We start from the raw sequence: 26,087 nt of genomic DNA on the forward strand, positions 1-26,087 counted from the left end.
ACCTCCAAGGTCATCAAGTCCAAACTCTGACCTAACACTAACAAGTCCTCCACTAAACCATATCACTAAGCTCTACATCTAAACCTCTCTTAAAGACCTCCAGGGGTGGTGACTCAGCCACTTCCCTGGGCAGCCCATTCCAATGCCTAACAACCCTTTCAGTAAAGAAGTTCTTCCTAACATCCAACCTAAACCTCCCCTTGTGCAACTTTAGCCCATTCCCCCTCGTCCTGTCACCAGGCACGTGGGAGAACAGACCAACCCCCACCTCTTTACAGCCTCCTTTAAGGTACCTGTAGAGAGCGATAAGGTTGCCCCTGAGCCTCCTCTTCTCCAGGCTGAACAATCCCAGCTCCCTCAGCCGCTCCTCATAAGACTTGTTCTCCAGACCCCTCACCAGCTTGGTCGCCCTTCTCTGGACTCGCTCGAGCACGTCCATGTCCTTCCTGTAGCGAGGGGCCCAAAACTGAACACAGTACTCAAGGTGCGGCCTCACCAGAGCCGAGTACAGAGGGACCATCACTTCCCTAGCCCTGCTGGCCACACTGTTTCTTATGCAAGTCAGGATGCTGTTGGCCTTCTTGGCCACCTGGGCACACTGCTGGCTCATATTCAGCCGACTATCAACCAATACTCCCAGGTCCTTCTCTGCCAGGCAGCTTTCTAACCACTCATCTCCCGGTCCGTAGTGCTGCTTGGGGTTGTCGTGCCCCAGGTGCAGGACCCGGCACTTGGCCTTGTTGAACTTCATACAGTTGACCTCAGCCCATCGCTCCAGCCTATCCAGATCCTCCTGCAGAGCCTTCCTACCCTCGAGCAGATCGACACACGCACCTAACTTGGTGTCGTCTGCAAACTTACTGAGGGTGCACTCGATCCCCTCCATCCAGACCATCGATAAAGATATTGAAGAGGACTGGCCCCAGCACTGAGCCCTGGGGGACTCCACTATTGACCGGCCTCCAACTGGATTTGACTCCATTCACTACAACTCTCTGGGCCCGGCTACCCAGCCAGTTTCTAACCCAACGAAGCGTATGCCAGTCCAAGCCAAGAGCAGCCAGTTTCTCAAGGAGAATGCTGTGGGAAACAGTGTCAAAAGCCTTACTGAAGTCAAGGTAGACCACATCCACAGAGTGATTGTATAAACCATCTGCACTCAATTTAAACTTGGATTTCATAGTTTTTCTTTATTTCAGTCCAAATTGTTAATAGCAAATAATTGACAAAAATAATGGATTCAGAATAAACCCTTCCAACTGATCCTTTTGCTAGCTGTGGAATTCCTAATGCCTGCAATAGATAAACTGATAGGGAAGCAGAGGGAGGAATCAGTAACTTAATTGCTCTAAATGGCAACATTTGCTACTACTCCTCCAGATACAAAGACATACAGGCCTGTGTGCTTTTTATTGTTAACCTACAACAATAACAGTTAATTTCAGAGCAGAGCACCTCCCATGGATTAACAACCCATTTGGGTCCCCTAGGCTGCATCTTGTACCTACAAACCTTTCCATTCAGTCATTAATCTCCAGGAAATGCTCCACACTCAGACACATCTGTGTGCAAGTAATAAAAGCACACACACCTTTGCTAAATGCTGAAAAGCAGCAACTAAGGACAGCATTTGTTGTTGTTTTTTTCAAGTCGTCATGATTTCCCTGTTAAGATAATTGATAATGAAGTCCTAACTTACAGAAACTTAACCTAGATTTTGCTGATGTAGCAGGAATCACTGTCAGAAAAGATTTTGTACTTATTTGTATGGGAAGAGCTCCTATATATTGTGCTTTAAAACCAGAGGAGGGGTAACAAAAAACGTAACATTCTCATGCCACCTTCCTCGTCAGGGGAATGCTGTAGATGCAGGAACAAGAGGGTGCTATTGGAACAGGACAAGGCATAACTATATGGAAGCATTTGGAAAGGAGGATTCACTCTTCCATAAATCAGCTTCGTGCTGTCCACCTTCCTGACTGGCCTTTGGCCCCCTGTGCACAATTCTGTCTTATCATTCCCCTTTTAGCTGCTTTCTCACCTAGTTCATTTTCTAGTTTTTTTTTTTTCATAGATAGCCTGCATAAATTACATCATCCCTTTATCCTATTTTATACTGTGCACGTGTACAATACTTTCCTTTTTACAATAAACAATCACAGAATCCTGTATGTTGGAAAAGACCCTTAAGATCATGAAGTCTGCTCAATCTTTTTAAAGGAGATGCTGTTTAACCTGTATGCAGCCATTCCTCAAACCAGCCAAGAGAGGGAAAAAGCAGTACTCAGGTGCCCTGAAAGGCCAGAATATTCATATCCAAAAAACTATGTGATGTCCCTTCAGTTCATCACACTGTGAGTCAAGAAATAACTGTGAAGAAAGCATTTTCTGTGCATCTAAGACTTCTGTCTGCTTCTGTCTCACATGGTTTCTGCTCTCATATAAATTAACTGGGATATCTAGTTGCTCACTGAGTTCCCCTCATTATTAGAGGTAACCTGCATTTATTCCATTAAAAAATATGTAACAGTTTTCTCTACATCTCAGACTTGCCAGTTTGTAAACTATGGAGGTTTGCAACTGAAGCCAAGAAACTTAAGCAAACTTGTCTGGATTTTTCCATACCATACTCTTGGAAAGCACACAACCCACTATGAAGAAAGAACATTACACAGCTTTCCACCGCTAAAAGGAACTAATCCTGTATACATCACATATATATTTAAAGCACTATTTTTTCAACTATTCAACTATATTTTCAACTATTTTTTCAACAACTTTGCCCCTTTTGCTGTAATTCCCACATAATCTTTCAGCTCGTTTTATTATTAAACAAGCCAGAAATATGGAAAAAAATAAGCATCTAAAAGAAGTATTTTCCCAAGGACTGATCCAGGTAGAATTTTTTCCCTTTTCTTTTTTTTTAGCTTCTTAGCTGGCTAGTTACTTTCTCCTTTTGCTGCCACTAATAGGATATCGCAGCAGTCATATGCAGCCCAGCAAAACATATTCCAACAACATTGACAGTATAGTGAAGTTTGCCAATTTAATCCCAATTTTGAACACCATCAGTGATGGCAGAAATCTGTCAGTATGCACAATACCTTTTACAGAGTCAGATTTCTCAGTCAGGTGCTAGAGCTCTGACAGACAGAGCTCTATAGGTGCAGGCTACTGTTTTAACTTCACTTCTTAAAGACATGGGCTTAGATGTCACTCTTACCTCTGTCTCTCATCCTATTTAACAACTCACATTTTTGTGAAAGTAAGGAACCATTAATAAGCTAGAAACAGAATGCCTGTGAGTGTCCCGGTGGAAGGAAAGGCACACCCTGCAGCAGGCCTTGCTTTTTCCTACGTATCAGAGAAATCCCACGAGGGAAGCCAAGAGAACTCAAACGCATCAGTATCTGAAAAAAAAAAACTTCACTGTGTGTTTAAAATCAACCACAAGACATGAAACTGCAAGAAGGCAGGTTCTGCCAGTTCCAGTGCTCTCAGTACTGCTTATCTAGTTGGAAGAAAACTCACAAAACAACCAAGACAATTACAGAGCATGGCTGCACAACAATGGTAGATTTCAGTCTGTCAAATGTTTCTGCATTGAAGAAAAGGGCGAGTCACACTCCAAATTAAGACACACATACTGGGGAATGCTCAATGAGGCAGGGTTTTGCCATTTAACAAATTTTAGAGTTAACATTTCTGACAAAGTAGCTTCAAGAGAAATTCCTATTTGTTTGGCATAGAGTTAAATCAGAACCTGACTTACGTATTTTACAAGCCAGCACTTTCTAGTTTCACGAGTTCTGTCTGATCAGGCATTGCAGGCAAACAATCCACAACGGCTAGTGGCTTACGAGGTACGGTGGAAACAGATTTTTCATATTCCAGCAAATACATATATGTATCCATTTATGTGTCTGTTGGTAGTCAGCCAAAAATGCCACTCAGGGTGATTCACCTACATATCCACTGTTCCCCTCTAAGCTCTCCTTGGAAACAGAGAGCTTTTATTCGCTTGTTACAATGGTTTACGCCATTACCTACAACAATACGCTTTGGGGAAGTCTATTCTAGAAATATTTTTTTAGATTAATTCCTATCTCCTTGCTTGCACATTCTTGCCCTTTTGATGGGACACGATCTCACTAAGGCATTAAAACCACAGCCTCCCCCCTACCTTTGCACACAGTAAGAGGTGATTTCAGGCTTTCTAAACCACAGAACAGTTTGTGGTCTCCTAGAAAGCAAACAGTTTTAAGCAGCAGTCTGACCTTACTCAGGCACATGGTTTAGGTCCCACGCACGGACCATGGGACCATAAAAGCAATCCAGTGGAGCACGCAGCACACTGCTCTGGAAGACTCATGGCCAAGAGCCATGAACTCCTCTGATCAGTTCTCAGCTCTACCTAGCATAGCACTTCCTACTGCAAACAGCCCTACTGTGCCACAAGGCTTGAACTCTTAGAGCCCAGTTATCTGACACTGTATCTTTGTACTACGGTACAAGAAAGATTAGTTTAACTTACCTCTGCACATCTTATATATGGAGCTTTACACTGTCAGCCTCCAGTAAAAGCTTAAGATACTGCCAGAGCTTTGTAAGACGTATTTTGCTTCCCAAAATCACTTACATGAGAATGTGAAGCCACAGATCTCCTTTCCATTCAGGATGACTTGGTAGCAGCCAATGAATCATGCAGAGGTGTGCCATGTTGCAAAGTTCTCCCTTTCATAACACAATCAAAACAAAAACTAAGGCCAAAGAGACTAAGATCAGCAGATCCTCCTTTTCTGACTCCCACTTAACCTGACACCATCATGTAATACTTAATCCTTTCACCACTACACAAGCTCCTGAGAAAGTCACCTGGTTTCAGTTACTTGCTAAGGAGATTCTTTGATGATCTGGAGGGCTACCTCTACCTGCCTCCTACCAAGCTCCTTACTGCTAGAAAGATGGACAGCATCAGCTTTCAGCAACATACTACAGGAAAAGAAGGGATGAGAATTATTTCTGAAGTTTCTCATTGACATACCTTGTAATTCAAATAAAAATGCCTAGACATGCTGAAATTAGCAACCAGTAGAGACAAGTTAGGTGAAAGGATCTCTCATGAACTTGGCACATCATTTTGAAAAGTTTATCACCATTGTCAAAGTAAATTAACACATTAACAGTTAAGATGTACAAGTACATGGTAGCATTTCGAAGAACACAGCTGTAAGGGCTCACTTCCCACAGAAGCCTATGTCATACAGAAGTCATACAGTGCTTCTACTGAAAACAGTTTTGATCAACAAGTAATAATTTTTGAAATTCTTGTCTTCCCTTGAGTGGTGGTTGCTGTCTGCACCCATCTGGGAATACAATCAAGTGGTTGGGATAGATTCCTGCAGTACAGTTCTCAAATGGCCCTTTTAAGCAGCTGCAGGTCCACGTAAGTCCAAACCACTGCATTTCTTTGCATTTTTATACTTTTATACATTAACTCGATAGCAAAGGAGAAACTGAAAGCCGACGTGGTAATGATGCATCTCAATGACATACAGCACACGTGTGCATACTTTACACAGCAATACAGACAGGTAACTAAATGATGAAAAACAAATCACAGTAGAGTAAAATTTAAAAAATGTCCTAAAATGTGCATTTTATTCCATATCATTATACAATGTTTACATACAGGTATACTTTTTAAACTGCTCAAAAGAAAGTGTGAAAAATAAAGTGAGGCGAATATCGATTTATAAATTCCACCCCCTCCCCAAGCTCCACACAAATAAAATACATTTTAAAACAATCTCTTCCAAATTTGTTTTGTCCTGAATTTATTGAATCTTTCATTTCAACATGAAAAATACAATTGAACGAATACTCAAGGTGAAATGTTGACCTACACTTCTGTAATGAGTTGGAAGTACATAATTTAAAACCTTCATAAGCCTTTGCTTTTTGCTGCTGCTTACATAACCTTTGTTTTATTGAATTAGAAGGCACAGAAAGTCCAAATCCTCACAGATGAGTAAAATTCTGATAAAAATAAATTACTATGCTGGACTACTCCTGACTTATCTGGTATCACACAAAAGAAGTTAGTAAAACCTTTTGTTGAAAATAGCACCATTTCCACTTAATCTCTTTTGAATATGTATCATCATTCTTGTTAAAAGTTGTGGTGGCACTTGAGGTGGGACACTTTCAGACAGCCAGGGTCCTTCAAAAGACCAAGCACATCAAATTACTGAACTCTCTACAAAGTGTAGGTAACATTTTGTTGGGAAATGGCACATTTAAACCGTAACTTATTAGCTTAACCCGCATATGGCTTGCCCATTTTGGTGTTTCCCTGACCCCTGCCTGATAATTTAGCTGATGTTCTTGTGACTGTGGTGAAACTAAAATAACGACATGTTTATGGGGCTTCGCGGCAAGCAGGTGTAAAAATAACAAATAATGTGGTTGCTGCTAAGAAGGTTTTCACATGTTGTTTAACTCCAGTAAAGTTTGATCCAGCATCTGATGCATATTAAGGTTTTCTTCTTTGGCATGCGCCACTTTCTCTGTTGTGGGATTAGAAAATCAAAACATGAATAGTAGTTCTTCAGAGGCACTGATTCTCAGAATATGAAGGCATGCAATGATCATTTCTAATCAAGGGTTTATAAGGTAAGAAATGTGCATGCTCATAAATACTGATATCTCCAGACAACTCATCTAGACATAATTCCAAATTAATAGAACAAATGGCAAGCAATGCAAGTTTAGAACTGTTTGCAGGTACATTTGTTAATAAAATGCACTGCCAACAGAAATGAGGTTCTTGCGTGTTCTAGAAGCTCTTTGCTATAGGAAACTGAGACAGTGAATGGATTTTATTTTTTTTAATTAGGGCAAGAAGAAAATGATAGAGTTCTTCGCAGACCCATAACTAAGGTTAATTTATTTCAAAACTTGCAAAGAACAAACAAGAAATTAAAACCAATCTCCCCTTCAGTCAAGTGACTTTTAATAAATGTATTTTTTTCTACAGCCTAAAAAGTTAGTAGTTTTATGTTGCATGCACATTTTTATAGGACTGTCATTTTAACACACTTATATGATACAATAAACAAGCACAGTGTTTTAGAACTGCATCATACCAGAATCCAATAACAGTAACTTCATACTAATGCAAGCATACCTTTAAACTGACCAGGTATTTTCAGGTAGAGCTCTCATTCCTAGCATTTTTTTTTTCCTTTTTTTTTTTTTTAATCAATAGCTTTTTTATTTTTGAAATTAAATGCAAGACCATTTCATAGTAATGCAAAATTAATGCATTAAAGTCTCCAGATAACAAAACAGCTGTAATTATACTTTGTGTTGGTTCTGAAACATGAATCCTGGTGAACATTTTTCTCTCATCCACTTTCTAGTAAAACTCCCAGGGCCAACTCATGACATCAACAAAGCAGCGGGTCTCTCCACAAGAAAGGCTGCTACTTTCTGGACACTTAGCTAAGTGCTGTTAAGTGTTCACTGAAGTGGAAAGGAGCTATTGCACAACCAAAGTAACAGCATACTGCTCGTCTGAAGGAGGCGTGAATACAGATATACAAAAGCCGCCTCAGAAGGAGCATTTGTGTATTTTTCCAAAATAAGATTAGAATTTAATCCATTAATATACCACAGAATCAACAATCTGAAAAATCAATGTCTATGTTTCTTGCTTATTTCTACATTTACTGATTCATTCTTGAGGAACTTTTGGAAGAAGCCGTTTTTAAATAAGTTAACAACATAGTCACAACAAAGTTTAATCCTCATTCAGTGCCAGCTTTAGTTCATTAGTTAGGCGACTGTTTTGCTCAAGTTGCTGGTAGAGTTGGTCTGTACAGGCAGCAAGCAGGTTAGAAGGAAAAAGGCAGAATGAAGACAGATTAGACAGAGAAAACAGGTAAGTAAGTTAATAAAGAAACTGGTCACACCACAGACAGTTCAGTAACAGAAACATTTTACCTTTGTTTCCTAGAACTCTGGTAATTAAATAGCTACTCCAAGGAACAGCTACTATAACCTGCAAAGGACTTGCTAAAACTCCTACGCAGAGAACAGCTGTGAGACAGGCAAATGGGAATACAAATGGAAGAACAGCAGCTATATTCCTAGAAGAATGAAGTCCTGCTTTAACCTTCATGAACAATGCATGGAAGATTTGTTTTATGAGTGCCAATTTTCTTTGTGCATTTTTCACGATGTGGTGGAACCTCATCCATCAGCTATCAGAATGCAACTGTGTCATAACCAGTTTAACCAACAGCAGGAGAGATGCTGAGAGCATGAACTGCCTGCCCCTAGGTTTGACTCTCATTGTATGCCTTTACTGTGGAATCTGAGAGCCCAAATGGTATTTTTGATGGGTAAACTTATTGTTATCACTGATATTAACACACTTCAATATCTGTAAATTGTCCAGTGGTACTTTATAAAGAGACAACCCCAAAACACTTGGTGAACGTGAAATGGAAGTGGGAAAATCTGCACAGCTTGAATACAGCAAATTGACAAGATGGTTCACTTCCATGGTCAAACAGAACACCCACAGCTATGATGCAACAGTGAATTTAGTGAGTTCTGCAGAAAGAAGTTCTCTGATGGTTTTTGATGATTGTTTTTTCTCTAATTGTCTATATTGGTCTCAATAGTCTAGATTCAAACAGTACTCCTGACCTCTTGATCCCAGATTATTCCACTACGGGAAAAGACTGGTTCTTTTCCACAAGATTCTTAAGAGCTTTCACAGAAATCCTCTTCCCCTGTGGGGTTTGGACATAACAGCCCACAGCAATAGCAAAGCTGTTTTTTTGTTTTGTTTTGTTTTTTAAAGCAGTGAGTTACTCCATACAACACACTTGCACTGAGTGGCAGCTCCTGACAACTTCTGCCCACAGCCTAAACCCTGACAGCCAGCTCAGTAAAAGAAGGACACATTTCACAATTCTGTTCTTGGTCCAGTAACAATTGGGTTTTTGTCTCTACTATGAGGATAACATTTGACACTAAGACACACATGGAAAAAACATTGAGACATCATAATAATAAAAATTCTACTTTGGCAAAATGTATTTAGTTGTTATTCAAATACGACAACAGAATTTGAATCACAAACTTGATGCTTACCTTCATCACAGAGAATTAATTAATCTCTTGGTTTGAGGCAGAGACTTCCAGTGTTTCTCAACATCCAAAATGAGACTAAAACCCGAGGTCAAGTGTGGAAATGTTGTGAGCATAAAGTCAGCTCTTGATTACCTGTACACAAGTCTGGCTAGGTTGCAATTTATCACGCAGATAGAGCCAAAGGTCCTGGCTCTGTATGGAGCCACCTTGGGCCAAGCAGTGTGTTTGACTTCTGGTGCACAACCCCTGAAGTTCAGCCTCAGCAGAGCTACCTTTGCACATCACATAGCCCAGGCAAATGAAATGTCAGAGCCAGCTTTGCACTTCTGTCAACCACTCGCATATGCTACTACCTACACATGGCCAGACCTTGTGGGATGTACGGTCTACTATACAGGTCAGGTCCAAGGGTGACAGCATGCTGAAGTACAGTGCACTGAGAAACCTGAACAGCTCCATGGAGTTAACATCAGTGTAGCACAGCCAGCTACAGATTCTGTGGGCAGCTACCTGGATATACGCACTTTGCTACCCATTTCTAATCCTCTGTCCAGGCACTCATCACCCCACGGTGCAGATGACTGATGATGCATGTTTGAACAGAAGTTTTTAATTAAATACTGACATTCAGAACAACTGTGAACTTTCCATCTTTTTTTTTTTTTTTTTAATATTACTAGGTTTCTACATTGCGTTTTTCTTTTGTTACTTCTTTAGAAACAACAGTATTGCAAGGAAAAAACATTACTGACAATAAATGAAATTCAACAGATTAAGGGGTTGGAGTTGCTGTAGCACAACATACACTGGTTAAGCTGATAAATGACAGGGCCATGTTCTCCGTGACATTTGCATATGTGAAGTTAACCACATTAGCTTCAGTCATTTTACAAATGCTCATCCAGTTATAATTGGTTAACCTTCACACTGAACATTTTATTTTTCAGTTGCAATACACCAAGTGTATTCACTTACTGTATCTTAACTGGTAAGTAATAAGTTATTGAACTCAAGTAACTGTACAACCTGTGATTGCTGATAGGTATCCCAAGAAAGCCACATTTACAAGATAAACTAGAACTCAGCTGTGCTACGTTTGGAGATTACTTAGCCACTGCAACTTAGGAACTTTAGCAATATATGCAGTAACAGGTGTAATCAGAAATCAATTTAGTTTAAACTGATTCACCTGAATGTGAACTGAAAAATAACTTCTCATTGTGAAGAAAATGAAATTAAAATAAATAGGTTAAACTTCCTAGTGGCAAACAGCTACAAAAAACAAGGTGTCACTATTTAATGTTTCATACTCAACTAGGCACTACCAAATCAACTGAAAGTCAACGTTTAAGCTTTCAAACCTGAAATCAGTGTAGCATTGTACCAGAATCATCACATTATTACATTAATAATGAGAAGTTTCCTGTTCCAATTTTAAGACATTTCTCATGAGTCTAGAATTCAAACTCTCAAATCTGAGCTAAGTACAAGAGTGAAAATCTACTGAAATCTCTACTGAATTTTCAGTCACATCCTGCCACTCAAGAAAAGTCTAATGAAAAAGTAAGCACACAGTATCTTCACTGACCAATCAAGGTGCAAAAGAGGGGAAAACTTTTTGCAGAGTATTTTGAATTTTTGGTATTGCCCCTTTAAATCTCTCAGATTTAAGCTCAAGATCAAACATATTGACATAAAAACGGGAAATCTTCAGCATCAAGCTTGCAGAAAATTTTGGGCTTTAAAGTGAAAAATCTAATGTCAAGGGCTTAACTGCTCTCAGCTACGCTCCCACGACCAAGTGACCTTAAGGCAGTAGTGTTTTTGTAGATTTTGGCCCAACAATAACAACTGAAAAAATTCACATTAAATTTGTCATTTTATCTGCATCATAGTTAGGGAAAGAGTGAGACCATAACTGGTCAGTATTAACCCCAGAATATCACGAATGGTATCCTCATCCCATAGACTCCTGTCGCTGGCTTTGCATTGTCAACAGGCAGGCAAAATTGTTTGTAGAAGAAAAATGGATGCATCAACAAAAATTAAATCCCTAATGGCAAAAAAGTATATTCTTTTTTATTAATAACTGAAATGGCTCTTTAAATAAATAAAAGGCAAGGGGATAGCAACAGGGATACAGCTGGGATGTTTATTTTACATTGAGAGATGTAGAGTTTCTGTACAATAGAGCACAAAAAGCATATTCCGAGACAGGTGCTAGAAGGATAGAGTCAAGTATGCTAGCAGACAGGACAGTGAACCATGAAACATCCAAAAGCTTGGAAAGATGTTTTATCCAACCTGATGAAGATGTCTTTGGAGAAGTGAAGCAAAGAAAATTATCTGCATGAAAAGAAAAAGTGAGATAAGATAGGAAATAAAAAAGCACAGGAATAAAAAGTCCAAAAAAGCAGCACACAACAGAATCCAGCATGCCGGGATGACTGCTAGTGAAACACCACACCATGCTGGGATTGGAATGCTACAGCAATTTCCTCATGTACCAGTAGAGGACTACATTTTAAAGCCTGTTTTCTATATGGAAATATCCCAAATGGATGAAATACTGTAATCTCTGTATACACGGGAGGAAAAAAAAAAGAATCCATTTGTTTGATAAGCCACTGACTAAACTGATGTGCTGGTACATAACAATCAAAGCACAGAAAGCAGTCAATATTAGACCCCTAATAAGTTGCGGAAGACAGGGAGGAAAGTAATGTAGAAATGTGGGGATTAAAAAAAAAAGGAATAAATATTTAAAATATGCATGCACGCAAAATACATATTAAGCCCTGCTCAGAGCTAATGTCTTGCTGGAAGTGCTAGCTTCCAAAAGAAGTTCTAGGACTGGACATCACACCTCACAAGCACTTGAGAAAGCCACAACTCTTCCCATGTCAATTTTACAGGGTTCATGCAAATGAAAGGTATGAGCATGGGAAGGTGGATTTAGCACAGCTGACCTCTGTTCAGAGTTTTACATCAATGCAGGAAGACTCAGTGTGTATGAATCACTGCATGGACTAGTCACAACTTACAACTGATTGTTTTGTTTTTCTCCCACCTAAAATGATTGTTCTTTTTCTCCTTATAACTAAAGTTGGTTTTACCACAATTTTGGTATTTATAAATTAATTACTACTACTCTCCACAAAATATGCAGAAACAACCTACACTTCAACTGTCACTTTTATGGGTCTAAATCATAAAGTGTTCTTATTTTTCAAACTTGTAACTTAGTGCTATCAGCAGAAAATTTCAGAGCAGTCTAGGATATTTAAGATACACACATTCCACTATTATTAACAGAGCTAAGTCTAAATTCCTTTGAAACTCTTCTAAGAGCTTTACCAGAGCAAAACCGTGAAGGCAAAACACACTCGATGCAACATGTATACTGAGATTATCATCTTTTGGCAAATTCAAAATGATGGGCCTGGTAGGAAATACTTGAACAGAGGTGAACTGAAAGGATAAGTGCAGAGCTACAGAGGGCAACTGCAAGACACAAGGATTGCAGATACATACTGAAAGAGTAAACACAAGCTCATTAGCTCATTGATTAGCTTACAAAATCACCATGAGTATTTACCAGGCTAGGCACAACACTCACCCACACTTTGCCACGGTAAAGAAATTGTTCATGGTATTTTGTACACCTAGTCTCGCTAAAGAAATGCATCTCCCGCTACAGAGGGAGTATGATTTCACAAAGCCGGAACCGCGCAATCAATGAGGGCAGGAAAGCAGGTGCAGGCACAAGCTGGGAAGACATTTACATGGAAGTCATATCGTTGAGAGCGTGGTCGAGCTCCTCGCTGATGGCTTTGTACTTCAGTTTCTGAGCATATAGCTCATCTAACATTCCCCCCAGGGAAAGAAGAGGTGCACGAGGAAATGGAGTGTGATCATGGGATGGAAGATGAAGGCAATGGCATGGGATACCATCCAGAAGCAGGAGAAAAGGGTAAGAATGCACAGAAAGAAGTGTTGCGGCAGACAGGACAACAAAAAAGAAAATAAAATATTAGGGAAGAGTAAAAAAAAACAACAGTGAGTAGTTTTATATGACAAGTTCATTAACCGCACTGCCAGTGGGACAACCTGTGATATAAACAAGATGAAGGAAACAAAGTGTATATGGGAAGCTAAATCTGTTTCCCTGCCCTAAATTTTTGTTCTAATGCACATTAGGAGGGCACACAGGAATTACAGAAGTCAGTATCAGGGACAGGAGATCTGAAAATGGGTCTCCAGAAAGATGCTAATTTTTCGTTTTTTAGAAAAAAACACACAAAAATACCTCTGGTTTGGGTGATCTGTCAAGCACTTTTTAAACAGAGAATTTTTGTTCTAAAGACTTAGCTTTTTTTCTCTGCTTCCTGAGTCAGCGACCATAAACTTGCAGCAGCTCCCCAGCTATATTTCATACCCTTTACACCTAAGTCTGACATGCCAAGCAATCAAGCTTATTAAAAGCCTAGACTCTATGTAACATCTAAGTAGTGAACTCCATACAACTTTTTATTACCAAACACTGCTGAATTATTTTCTCTGGAGGGAGAAAGCACATTCTACTGCAGTTCTGAAAGATTTATCAAAACCTTAAACCAAACTCCATGAATTTAAATAAGCTGTCCTCCCAAGTATCTATACAATCCATAAGATTTACTGAAAACCAGCAACTGTTCTATGTCACATTCTTAATGTCCTGTGTCATATTCTATGCTACATTCTTAACTATTAGAAACCTAACTCTTCACCACCTTTATAATAAGCTAATGCTACTTATCTAATCATTTACCCTATACATTTATAAAACTCCAAGTAGACGAGTGTGAAGCAGAAAATGAAAGGAGTCTTGAGAACATCAGAGAAAAGGAACAGGCAAGAGCAAAACACTGTTCACCTGAAACATTTAAGTCATCAATATATTTCAACTAGAAAACATTTTAACTTTTTTTTTTTTTTAAAAAAACCTTTTAAACTAACCATATTTATGTAAGCAGTACAAGTTAGGCAAGTAGAATTGTGTACTAGATAAAACCAGGAGAATAAAAGATCTGTATTTCTTTAGCAAGTAAGGAAAACAAAGACCCATACCTTCTAGATCATCAATGCTCTTCTCCAGCTTGGTTACTGACCTCTCAGCAAATTCAGCACGGGTCTCAGCCTGAAGTCAAGACCAGTACAAACGATTGTAGGGAATACTTATTACTTACAAATAGAAGAAGAACGATTTATATGAGGGAAAAAAGGACAATGAGAGGAATAAGACTAAAAATAATTAAAACAATAAGGCAATGCTCCTTTTTAGGAAAGACATCCAACACCATACCCCAAAATGACATGTTCATCCTTAAAGAATCAAAGTAGTTTTTATATTAAAAGAATCAAAATTTTAGTCAAAGATCCGTTGTAAAGAACAGCTGTAGTTTTACCTCCTTCAGTTTGTCAGTCAGGACTTTAATCTCCTCCTCATATTTGTCTTCTTTCTGTGAGTACTGTAATTAGAAAGAAGATCACTGATATTAGATCAAGCACTCTATGTATATAAAAAATACCACTCTTCTAATAGATCAACTGTGTAAAAGAAATTAATGCGGGTATAACTAAATTCCTCTTACCAGACTGTGGTCATATACAACTTACTTCAAGAGAAAAATTTCCCTGAGTTGTATTCTAGCAGGATACAGCAGAAACTCTGAGTAGAAATTAGTATTACAGTTTAAAGATGAATGGCACTTGGAGAAATTAAAGATTAGCACACAAATGCCATTTTGAGTCATATTATATAAATAATACTAAACCCTGTTAGACTATTTAACAGTAGATATGTTCAAATAATACTAATCTATGTGGAACCTGAAGGAATACAAAGTTCTGATAATAGCCAGATATGAACTGAGTATTAAGTCCAAATGCTTCTACTAACAAATCACAGAATTGTAGGGGTTGGAAGGGACCTCAAGAGATCATCGGGTCCAACCCCTCTGCCAAAAACAGGTTCCCTAGAGCAGGCTGCCTAGGTAGGTGTCCAGACAGGCTTTGAGTATCTCCAGAGAAGGAGACTCCACAACCTCCCTGGGCAGCCTGTAAATGGTCCTGCTGAAGTGCTGCAAAGTGATCACAAAAAAAAGCCAAAGGCCAATCTAAGGGATAGCATAATGAGCACATTCTCACGCAAGTCTCTAGCCTACCTTCTCGGCCTGAGCCTCCAGCGACTTCAGGTTGTTGGTCACAGTTTTCAACTCCTCTTCAAGCTCAGCACATTTGCTGTTATTTCGGAAGGAAGGCAGGAAAGGGGTGGATGGAAGATTCAGTCAAGCAAAGGAAACAGGAGAAAAAAAAGGGGGGAAAGATAGAGAAAAATGAAAACAATTACAGAGCAAAAGAACGGCCTCAAAAGCAGCTGAATCTATCACAGACTGAAAGCAACATTTTACAATGCCAAATTCCATTTTAAGTGTGCATTAAGACGACAACCAGACACAAATTATCTACAGCCTTTGGCTTACACAGAAATATTTACAAAGCATTTACATGTGAGATAGTTCAGCTTCTTTTTGGCTGCATAAGAGATCAGTTTTAAAGGCAAAAATGAACAAATAAACAAAAAAGAGACCAAAGAAAAACACCAAAGCAAGATGCAAAGGGAGCAAAGAGCATAGTGAAGATCTGTTTGTTACTGAGTGAGCTAACTGGCTATGGAAGCTGAAAGACTCGGGTTGCAGTTAAACCTAAAAACTGTTTATTAGTATCAGTACCTTATCCTCTGCAGCCATTAATGCTTTCAAGGTTTGATCCATTATTCTTAACTGTTCTTCCAGCTGTCGGACTTGGCTGTTAGTGAACACATGAAATGCACAAAAGCCATTCACAAAATCAGTGTGCAGGTACAGCATGCAGTGACAAAACACACGCGCACACACATACAAACACATTTACTTTGGTGCTGACCATTTATTTCAACCATTAGAGTAAATGAGCAAAACATAGCTTTGAGCTGAACACAGGGTGTACTGCCAATGTTTCATGCTGTTACAGTTACTGTCTTGTGGCACCTCACAGGCATCTCAGGGACAGTTGAACACTTACCTTTCCGATAGTTCAGCACGTTCCTCAGCTCGCTCCAGGTCACTCTCAATGATCACAAGCTTACGAGCTACCTACAGACAAAAGCAAGTGACATTCATGGATATCCCATTGCTGCAGCCAACAACATCTGTCCGTAGAATCCACAAAGCACGCAGTTGGACCTCTTCCCGTTTTCTGGTTAACATGTGGGTGTCATCATGCGACATCTTCAGCGTTCACTTGGGTCTTTGTTACCTGACCTTTTTCAAGACCTCTTTTTTCTATTCACTGAAAGGCAGCTTTAAAATATTTTTTCTCCCTGTGAGAGAGTCCTTAAGAAACCAGGGAATACTCTCAACCATTTTAGCACAAAGATCTGAGCACAGATGTCCTGCTACCTTGTCCCTGAAGGCATCCAGGTGCCTGCTTTTGTTTCTGCAGCTGCAAACAGTGGTGTTTGCAATCTTTTGCACTTTAATCAGGAAACAAAAACAAAAAGGAATTACAAGAACAGCCTAAAGTGTCTTAGAAACAGATGATCTGTGCCCAAAAACTAACCTCTTCATACTTGCGGTCAGCCTCTTCAGCAATGTGCTTAGCTTCTTTAAGCTGGATCTCTTGGATTTCCATCTTCTCTTCATCCTTCTGGGCTCTATTTTCAATAACTTTCATTCCTCTGAAAGACATGAAAAACAGGAAATGTAAGGTTCAGGGTTTGCCAGTTCATCTCCAGTTCTACTACTACCGGAGTGTGACTTTCAGACAGATGCATTAAGATGAACGAAGCATATCAGATACTTGACTTATCACACCAGAGGTCTAGTCCTGTATATCCACACTTTTGAAGTTTAAAGCAAAAGCAGCATGATTTAGGAAGAAAGAAAAGTTTGTTTGTTTAGCTCTTTCCACACTTTAGCTCTACGCAGAAACTCAATCACTTTACTATCCTTTTTTATTTAAAATTCCAGGACAACTGTTCTCAAGAAAGGTAAATAAGGGATCTTGCTACTGAAGACCTAATATGACTAAAGACATCCGTGTTTCTACACTCACTGTGAGATAGCATGCTCCAACCCCTGCAGGATTGACAGACATCATGTTTACGGAAAAACAGATTCAGATTCCCATGAGCTTTCCTACATCAGAGTCCTAAAGCACTGAAGTTCACTGTGCTCTGCACAAGCAAATTTTAATGCCTCCATAATAGGAAATATTGTGTTACCCCTTCCATACATGTTTGACCCAAATTTTCTTAACTATTTCACAATGCACAGTATGCATTTTCTTTTCAACAGGCTGTGCTGTTAGCAAGGTAGAAACAAATATGCAGAATACTTGGGATTCCTTCCCAAAAGGTACTATCACAGTTATAAAATGTAATTTGCATTAGTGAAAGATGGGCTCTACCAAAGCCAACAAATCTTGAGTTCCTAACTCGTATTAGGAACATCTGGAAATCCGAGCCTAAATGTGACAGAATTAATGGGATCTCTCTCTACTTTTTTCACCTACGTGTATAAATCCTAACAACAGGAGAATCAAAGCCTCTTCCAGCACTTTGCTATTTCCCTGTGGGATTTTCTATCCACAATGAAATTAAGAATCACATAGCAGCGCAAGAGTAATGTTATCTTTACAACTGAAACACAAGTAAGAATTCAAGCCCATACATTTCAGACATCCTTACAGACAAACTGTGACTGAAGTCCACGTGACTGTAGTCCAAAGACAGAGTGGATTACATGTGTGCAGAGACATAGGAGTGGTTTAATTTATTTCCCTAGCCCACACCCTGTCAACTACCACCTTCGTCATAAGGGTAATCCAGCTAATAGGAGTGGATCCACCCACCTTTCACTCTCATCTGCAGCCTTCTCAGCCTCCTCAAGCTTCTGCAGGGCAGTAGCCAAGCGCTCCTGAGCCCGATCCAACTCTTCCTCAACCAGCTGGATGCGTCTGTTCAGAGAAGCTACTTCGCTCTCAGCCTAAGCACAGAAAGAACAGAAATTAGTTCATGATAAGACACACATCACCTTTTTCAAAAGATTACACCACGTACCTGCTAGTGCCATTTAACAGCGCTTTTGTAATTTCTGACTTCATCCACTAAAAAGCCCACGTAACGATGTATATGCCCTCATTGAATTATGAAGTTATTGCTTCCTTTACACAAGGCACATTAAGGACCATACAACGTGTACTAGAAAGAACAGGACTAGAAGAATTATGCATTGTTCCCTAAACATGTTACCTTATTTGCAGATGTGAACCAATTGCCTTTCTTCCCTTCTAGGAGATCAACACAAACTATCACAATCCTTCCATGTTATCCCAAATCTTTTACCTATGCCCTTTTGCCATATTTTGCAATAAATATTGCCCCAATGTTTCCTTCAATTCCATAAAAAGAGCTCAAAGTAAACATGCAAAAATACACCTGGATCAATATCTGCAATGAGACAGCTCCTACAGAGATGGGATGAGAACATTTAAGTGCTTGAATATTCACAAGTTTTGCTTATAGGCAAGCTATTCAAGAGCTGACAAAGAAGGCAACGGCAAAGGTTACATTTTGTAAGGACCCTGATACAGGCAACAATTGCTTAAAATATTATTTTTCCCCTCCAAACTGTCATCCTCAGATTTCCCCCAGATTTGCCTCTCTTCCATTACCTATTTGCTTAATCTTATGTACAACACAATTTATCTGCCTCCTATCATTACAAGCTTTTACTTCTAACATATTGAAACCCAAACTTGTATAAGTTGTAGAATAAGTTCTATAACAACCTTCCCATAATAACCTCATTATTAAACTCAATTTCTTTCAAAATAAACAAAACATACAAGGTCACCATTATTCCAATAAGTTAATTACTTCCAAGAACAGCAGTTACTCTTAACTAGTACTGAAAATATTCTTGCCATACGTGACGACAAACAAATTTTAATTTCTAGCAGGGAAAAAAAGAAAAGAAAGCTATCATACCAAAAGTACCAGTGCTTTTTCTTTAACTAAAAATTTAAGAACTGTTGTTTGTTGCTTTTACTACTCTGAGGCAGTTAGATACAGCTGGCCACAGCCTGAATTTTGTTGTGAGTAACACAAGAACAACTTATACAACAGCCAAGTAAACGGCATCTGACATAACAGTAACACTGCTACTTGAAACACTGGAAGTAACGCAAACATCTGGGAAGCAAATCTGTATTTGAACATTAATGAGTGTTGGCAGTGAGTATACCGTACCAGGAGTAGAAGAGACTAGATCCTTACATTTCCACATTAGCCCCCCCTCAGAAATCTTCACCTAGCTATGTAACCAACAGTGGGACTCCAAACCTGCAATTTGCCAACTTTGAACAGTAAAAAATTGAACTTTTTTAGAAACAAAGCAGCTTTGGGAGTGGTGGAAATACACGTTCTTTCAGAAACATCACCCTTGGGAAATCTGTAATGCTACAAGTTAATTATTATCATGTCAAGACTCCTCATCCTGATAAGAGCGTATAATATGCTTAGAAAACAGAGAGTGACTAAAGTTCAAGTTTTTACTTCCTGCTCCACCACCAGCAACTCAATGAGGTTTCACCAACGTTGCAGCCTTATATGGCCCAAGTCACGCAGCGGAGCAGGACTTCTCCCTTATATGGTGAGGAAGGAAAAACCCCAGTGACATTAGGGGCACTCCCACGGCAAACAGGCAAACACAACCTTCTGCATTTTTGACGCTGCACTTAGACACCGCATATTTTCACAATGAGAGATGCCATGGATAGGTTACAACTGAGCGTTAATTATCACTGCCGTAAGAAAGACTTTTCCAGCTAATCATATAATTGAAGAAGGAAAACTGCATTATGAAAATGCAGTTACTAACAGCCCCACGAGATGCACGCACACAACCAAAGGGACTCTTTCTAAAGGCAATGCCTGCTTGTCACAGACTCCAAACTTTTAACAATCTGGTTTAACAGTCAAAAGCTGTAAGCTGCAATACGCTTTGGCCACTGCTTTAGCTTTTTCATTGTTTGCGTATCTGTACCTTGCACAGGAAAAGAAAAAAAAAAAAAAACCTTGAGCTGGTCACATGCTATACACATAAGGCAATACACTAAGCGAAGGGTCAAGTTCACACCTCAGCTTGCTTGCTGCAGCATTCTCAAAGCTTCCCTCCTCAATCATGCAGCAAAAATTAGAAAAAAAAAAACTGTGCCTGGTTGGCATTAGGGAAGAGGCACAGGTCTTTGTGTGCCTGGGAGTTCAGTTTTCTGGGTTTATTCACCAAAACGCTGATCCCCTCCAAACAAAAACGTAAGTACCAGGCAAACACGCTCTGCACAATTCCACATTATCTCCAGGAAACAGACAAACACTACCCTTTCGGATGGTAACTCTAAGCCTTGCCCTGTGGCCAAGCTCTAATGGCACGACTTAACCAGCAGGCTCTAATTGCTCCTCCAGTGCTCTTCCTTCCGCCACCAAAGGTATCACCAAAACTTCCCATTTTTAGTGACACTGTAACTAACTTTAATATCCTTGTTTAGAACTGTGTGTGTTGTTGAGTAGGAAAATGGGTGGCCTTTACCCAGAGGAAATAAAAGCTTAGAAAACAAATGCAATCGTTTTTAAAACAGAAACCCTTAGAAGACAAGTTACTGACTGTGACATGATCTCTCTCTCAAAAAAAAAAAACAAACACCAGGTATGTGAAATGACTTGCAAGAATGAAGCAGCCACCCACCTGTAAGGAGCCGTACTGAACTCCTTTGGAAGGCCAGCTTGAAGGGATCAGAAGGCTTACTACCGCTACCTATCTTATAAGTTTGCTGCCCAGAATGTGCAGAAAGCCCCACATTAGATGCAAATACAATAATCACCGCTTTTACACTGCGATAAACTATGTGTGTAAAAAAATCTTATTTTGCATCACTTTCAAGCAACCAGCAGACACTGCCAGAAATGACGCTCTACGTTTTACAAAAAGAAAAAATAAGTTACAGCTGCTAGGAGCTCCCAAGGTCAGTAGCAAGGCAAACAACAGCACTATCAGTTTTTTGCTGCAACTACCACCCATAACCACATCTCCCTGCTACACAAATCTGTGCTGCTTACACCTGACCTTGTCCCTGCCTAAAACCGTGCAGACCACTCCCTTCCACTCTCAGCTATTGTTTTTGGTGTGCTAAACATACTGCAGATGCTCTAGTGCAGATGCATAGTGACAGGGACCAGCTAATCACATCGTTGGGGTGTTTTCACATACTGTGGCTAAGTAGTCAGCTGCTGCCACCTCCGCTTTGCTCCCAGGTTCGTGAGCCCTTCGCAGCCAAGACGCTTACCTCCCCGGTGAGTTAAGCTGGATGGGATGCACAGCCAACGAGCAGCTGCAAAAACCCAAAAGCTTGCTTGGAACCTAGTGTGGATCACCCGATCTCAGATCTCTCCCCTAAATTCGACCTCGTTCTACCTCGACATCTTGTGACGTGCCCGCAGCGGTCCCCTCGGACGCTGCAGCCTCCCCCGCCGAGCCGCAGGCCGGAGCGGGGCCGCCCGGGAGCGCAGCGCCCCGCCGCCCACCTGCAGCCTCGGGGAGGGCCGGCCTCAGCCCCAGGTGACCATTTTGTCGGCGGCGAGGCGAGCGGCCGAGGCCGGGCTGGGGGGGAGGACGCGCACCCCCCCGACCCCTACCTCCTCCCGCAGGGCCCGCTCCTGGTCCACCTCCCGCTGCAGCCGCCCCGCCCGCTCCTCGGCGGCGTCCGCCTGCTCCTGCAGGCTCCGGATCTTTCTCCGCACGGCCTCAAGCGAGCTCATCGCCGCCATGCCCGGCCTCGCCTCGCCGCGCCGCGCCGCCTCCCTCCCTGCAGCCTCCGCCCCAGCCCCGGAAGTCTCCCGGTGCGCAGCGCAACGCAGCGAGCACCGGGGCGGGGCTGGGGGCGGTGGAGCCCCGCGCGGAGGCCGAGGCTGAGGCCGAGGCCGAGGCCGGCGCGGCGAAGGCTCCGCGTCCAGGTGGGCGCCCAGGGGCTGCGCGGGGCGGCGGCGCCCCCTGGCGGTGCGGGGCGAGACCGCTCCCTTCCCCCTGCCTGGCCTCGGGGCTGGGGCCTCGCCGCCCGCACGGGCTCCCCTGCTGCTGCGCGGGATGCGGCGGCTCTCCGCAGGGAGGCACGGAGGCACGCCGGGGAGGCTTCCTCGCCCCCGCTGTGTTTCCACTGCAGGCAGCCGGCGCTCCCTCCCCTGCCCTGTCTTTTTCCTCTCTCTCCACACTTGTCGAGTGAATACTGGACCAGCTGCCGTGCCCCGAAGTACTCCGCATCGCCGAAAAAGCAAGACATCCTTAAACTGTCAGGCGTATTCCACGCATACCATTAAACACGGCATTCATCTCGATGAAAACAAGCCAGACGCTCTACCTACCCTCCGCCCGAGGGATGACTGCAAATACAATTGCCCTCAACTAGCTTCCAAACGCTGTTTTCCAGCAAAGGCAAATAGCCCTGGGATTGGTTAGGGAGATACTCTTTTCCAAGAGGGAATCTAGTAGCATTTCTCTTGCCTTCATCCTAGGCGAGCTATTTCCAAATAGTCTGCATACTTTTCCTTATAAGGAATATCTCCCCTGGATCTATATGCGGTTCCTTTGAACAAGTTAAATAAACGTCCTGCTAGGAAGCTGCCTCTCATCTATGCAGCCATACACAGAAGAAGAAAGACATCTGATCCCCATTACACGCAAAATCCCTCTCCCCCATTCCTATGCACACTTATGTTTGTCGAGTTCTCTGTCACAGCTACACAACTTAATTGCTGTACTGAAATTAAACCTTTCTTTGTGGTCTCTTCTTTTTAAAAGTAAAATAGCATAAAAGCATGTTGCCTTTCATGTAAAGTCGGCTTGAGTAACATTTCCCTTTCTAAAAGTATCCTTCCACCACTATGCTTGCTTCATCTGTGGCAACTTGTCTTCTTATTATGGCTTTGAGGTTAATTTTAAAAGCTGTGTTATAGGAAAAGGATGGTCATCGCTTTGGAAGTACTGTGCTTTTGCCTAATCCTGTAATTCAGACCCAAGGTGTACTCAGAGAGAACTGGATTGTACAGCAGCAGCCATAGTGATCTGGACCATAGCTGCAGAAACAGTAAATGCACAGTTCCGTGCATGTAATACATTAAATGCATGTCAGGGGCAGACAGGTGGGTGGGATGAGGGCCTGGGAGGGCCACGCGCTCTTGCATTATTACCATATAAAGTGCTGAGCTATATATATCCCCCAGCTTGCTCCCAGGATCCCTGTCCTCTGAACTGCAAACCTTGCAAGTATCATCTTCCAGGGAGTTTTCACTCTTGCAGGACTGAACTTTTCTTTGACAAGTAAAATCATCTCAGGGATTTCCAGGAAGAAAAACTAGGAGAAGACCTTTTATCTCAGGGATCAGTGAGTGAGCCAACTAGTATCTAGCACCAGCTCTAACGCAAGTGTGCCTAGGAACAGCTCTCTTGCAGACAGAACTAGCAGCCCTTGCTCTTCTGCATCTGTGGGGTCTGTATGATGTGCTCTTCTTGGATGTCCCTCTCCCAGATCTAGTGGCTATTAGCTCTCAGATTCTGTTCCACTTACTACCAAGGTAACGTCGTTCGAACTCAAGCCATTTTCCCCAACATCTGAATTGACAATCCACAGGATATGGAACAGCAAATACACATGAAAAGCACGTGCTGAGTGAGCAGCAACCCAACCAAATGCCTCTGAGAGTGTGCAAACCTCATGCAAGGAGGCAGTGCTGTGACTCCCACCTCCCTACCCAGGAGGTGCTTGGACCCTGCCTTCAGCAAGGCTTCAGAGCACTGCCTGGTAGGAGTCCTGGCCAGTCTGTGCAGCGGGGCTGTGTGGTCTCTGTATCTGGGTGGTGGTGAAAGGGATGGGGGTAACTTACATCTGTGGCCTTTTTGTCAGCCAGTTCCAACTTTTCCTGTGCATCTTTAAGGGACTCGGAGTATTTGTCGAGCTCATCCTCAGTGCCCTTCAGCTTCTTTTGCAGAGCCACCAGCTCGTCCTCCAGCTGTGATTTGGGTGGAAAGTGGTGGAGAGGGGAGGGCGGGCAGGAAAAGGTGCAGCAGGCAACGTGATCGTGCAAAGGGAGAAGTGCGAGTGCAGAAGAGACAGAAAAGGACAGACGGACAGAGAGAGAGAGAAGGAGAAACAGTTAGATTCTCTTTGCTTACGGCAAGGGCACAATACCTTGGCAGCATTCTCCTCTGCGGAGAGGAGGCTATCCTCAGACTTGTGTAGCTCTTCCAGCACTTGGTCCCTCGTATCCTCCGTCACACGCAATTGCTTTTCCAATTGCACAATGTCATCCTCTAACTAGGTGCACAAGAGAAATACAATGCACAAATACATTTTTCCCTGGGCTCTGAAAAGGAGGAAGGTCATTTTAAAATCCCTTTCCTCTCCTCTGGCCTCCTTCAGGATCTCCAAGAAACTTACAACCACCATGCCCCCCTCCCTCAAACTAATAAAGCCCCATGTGTGAAGGAGGGGGTTTGGAGCGGGCCAGGAAAATGGGGCACACACCTGGAGATGGGGGGAGCAGCCGAAATTGGACAAGTCTGCTGGGTGGTACGGGGGGGGGGATACAAACCCAGCTTTAACGTCTCCTTCATCACGTTGCAGCACGTCTGTCCCTTGCTAACCCGCTGCTCAAGGCAGCGGCTCCCAGCCAAGCCACTGTGACAAAAGCACAGAGGCCATGCAGCTGTCCCAGGGTGTGGGGACACCACCTCCTTCCTGCTGGGCCCCCAGAAACCTCCAGCCACGGGGAAAAACCCTCTTTAAGAGGGCTTCATTAGTTCAACCAGTTCTGCAGGGAAGGAGATGGGGGGAAGGAGGGGGGGGGAGTCAGCAAGGTACTTATAAAAAAGTAATCAGAGAGAAATAGTCTGGAAAAACTTGTGCCCCGGCGCCAGCCACGCCAGGGCCCTCGGTGCAGACCTGCTTGCTCCTCTCCTCTGCTGCCTTCTTGTCCGCTTCGGCTTGCTCGGCTCTGTCCAAGGCATTCTCCTTGTCCAGTTTAAGCATCTGCATCTTCTTCTTGATGGCATCCATGGTGGCGGTGGGCTAGGGCGCGTCCCCGCGTGAAGTGCACCCGAAAGGAAAGCTGGAGCAGCACCGGGACGGGTGGGAGCCGAGCGGGAGCCCGAGGCCGAGCAGTGCCAGACGCGGCCCCGCGGAGCTGCCGGCGGGCGGCGGGGCCGGGCGGTGCGGGCCGGGGCGGCGGCAGAGTGCGAGCGGCGGGCAGGGAGCGCCTCCCAGATATGTACTTTCCCAGGGGGCCGACTGCATTCCTCAAGACATCCAATACTTTTTTGGAAAGGGCTTTTTTTTTTTTCCCCTCCCTCCTTCCCTCCCTCCCTCCCTCCCCCGCCCGTCCCTACCCCTTTCCCTCGGCCCGCTCCCCCCGGCCGGGCGCGGAGGCTGGCCGCTCCCACTCGCTGCCGCCGGCCCCTTGGCCCTGGATGTGCCTATATTTGGGGCGAGGGAAGGCGGGGAGCCGTCCCTTCCCTTTCTAAATAGGCAGCACGGGCCGCTTCGAGGCTGCTCCTGGCAGGGAAGGGAAAAAAAAAAAGGGAAAAAAAAGAGCAGCAGCTCGGGGAACGGGGTGAGAGCCGGCTGCTGAGGGCCGGGCAGAGCAGCTGGGTGCCAGCGCTGGGGACGAGGCTGGTTTGCGCTCAGCTGCGCAGTAAGGGGCAGGGGGGCGAGGCCCCTATGCTGGGGCACAGCGGGGGCCCGGCTGCCCCCCCGGGGGAGGCAGAGCTGCAACGACGGGGAGCCCACGG

The 26,087-nt window shown here is 42.8% G+C and overlaps 1 protein-coding gene across 27 annotated transcripts; it reads right to left on the reverse strand.

Annotated features, from left to right (window-relative positions):
• Nucleotides 1–5,633: 5,633 nt before the first annotated feature.
• On the reverse strand, nt 5,634–25,677 carry TPM1 (tropomyosin 1). 27 transcript variants are annotated; one of them, XM_083850920.1, is made up of 10 exons: nt 25,243–25,597; nt 24,490–24,615; nt 24,185–24,310; nt 18,103–18,236; nt 16,810–16,927; nt 16,273–16,343; nt 15,375–15,450; nt 14,616–14,678; nt 14,278–14,347; nt 5,634–6,569 (listed from the first exon to the last, which is right to left on the reverse strand). In XM_083850920.1, exons 1-10 carry the CDS (start codon nt 25,354–25,356, stop codon nt 6,487–6,489), a joined length of 981 nt encoding a protein of 326 aa, XP_083707046.1. In that variant the 5' UTR covers nt 25,357–25,597; the 3' UTR covers nt 5,634–6,486. The 27 variants fall into 27 exon arrangements, with proteins under 27 accessions (XP_083707046.1, XP_083707060.1, XP_083707038.1 ...); XM_083850922.1 differs by lacking the exon at nt 5,634–6,569 and adding an exon at nt 11,522–13,032 and having other exon boundaries at nt 25,243–25,605; XM_083850923.1 differs by lacking the exons at nt 5,634–6,569; nt 15,375–15,450 and adding exons at nt 11,522–13,032; nt 15,942–16,017 and having other exon boundaries at nt 25,243–25,605.
• Nucleotides 25,678–26,087: the final 410 nt, after the last annotated feature.

Source organism: Anser anser (genome assembly GCF_964211835.1).
Source record: "Anser anser genome assembly, chromosome: 10".
Taxonomy (NCBI): domain Eukaryota; kingdom Metazoa; phylum Chordata; class Aves; order Anseriformes; family Anatidae; genus Anser; species Anser anser.

Bases quoted from the DNA above. Each gene is read 5' to 3' on its own strand.
- TPM1 (XM_083850920.1), bottom strand. From the start codon at position 25,356: ATGGATGCCATCAAGAAGAAGATGCAGATGCTTAAACTGGACAAGGAG. The intron at 24,311-24,489 runs GTATTGTGCCCT...CCCAAATCACAG, and splicing joins CAGAGGAGAATGCTGCCAAG to CTGGAGGACGAGCTGGTGGC. The intron at 16,928-18,102 runs GTGGGTGGATCC...CATGTCTTTCAG, and splicing joins GCTGCAGATGAGAGTGAAAG to AGGAATGAAAGTTATTGAAA.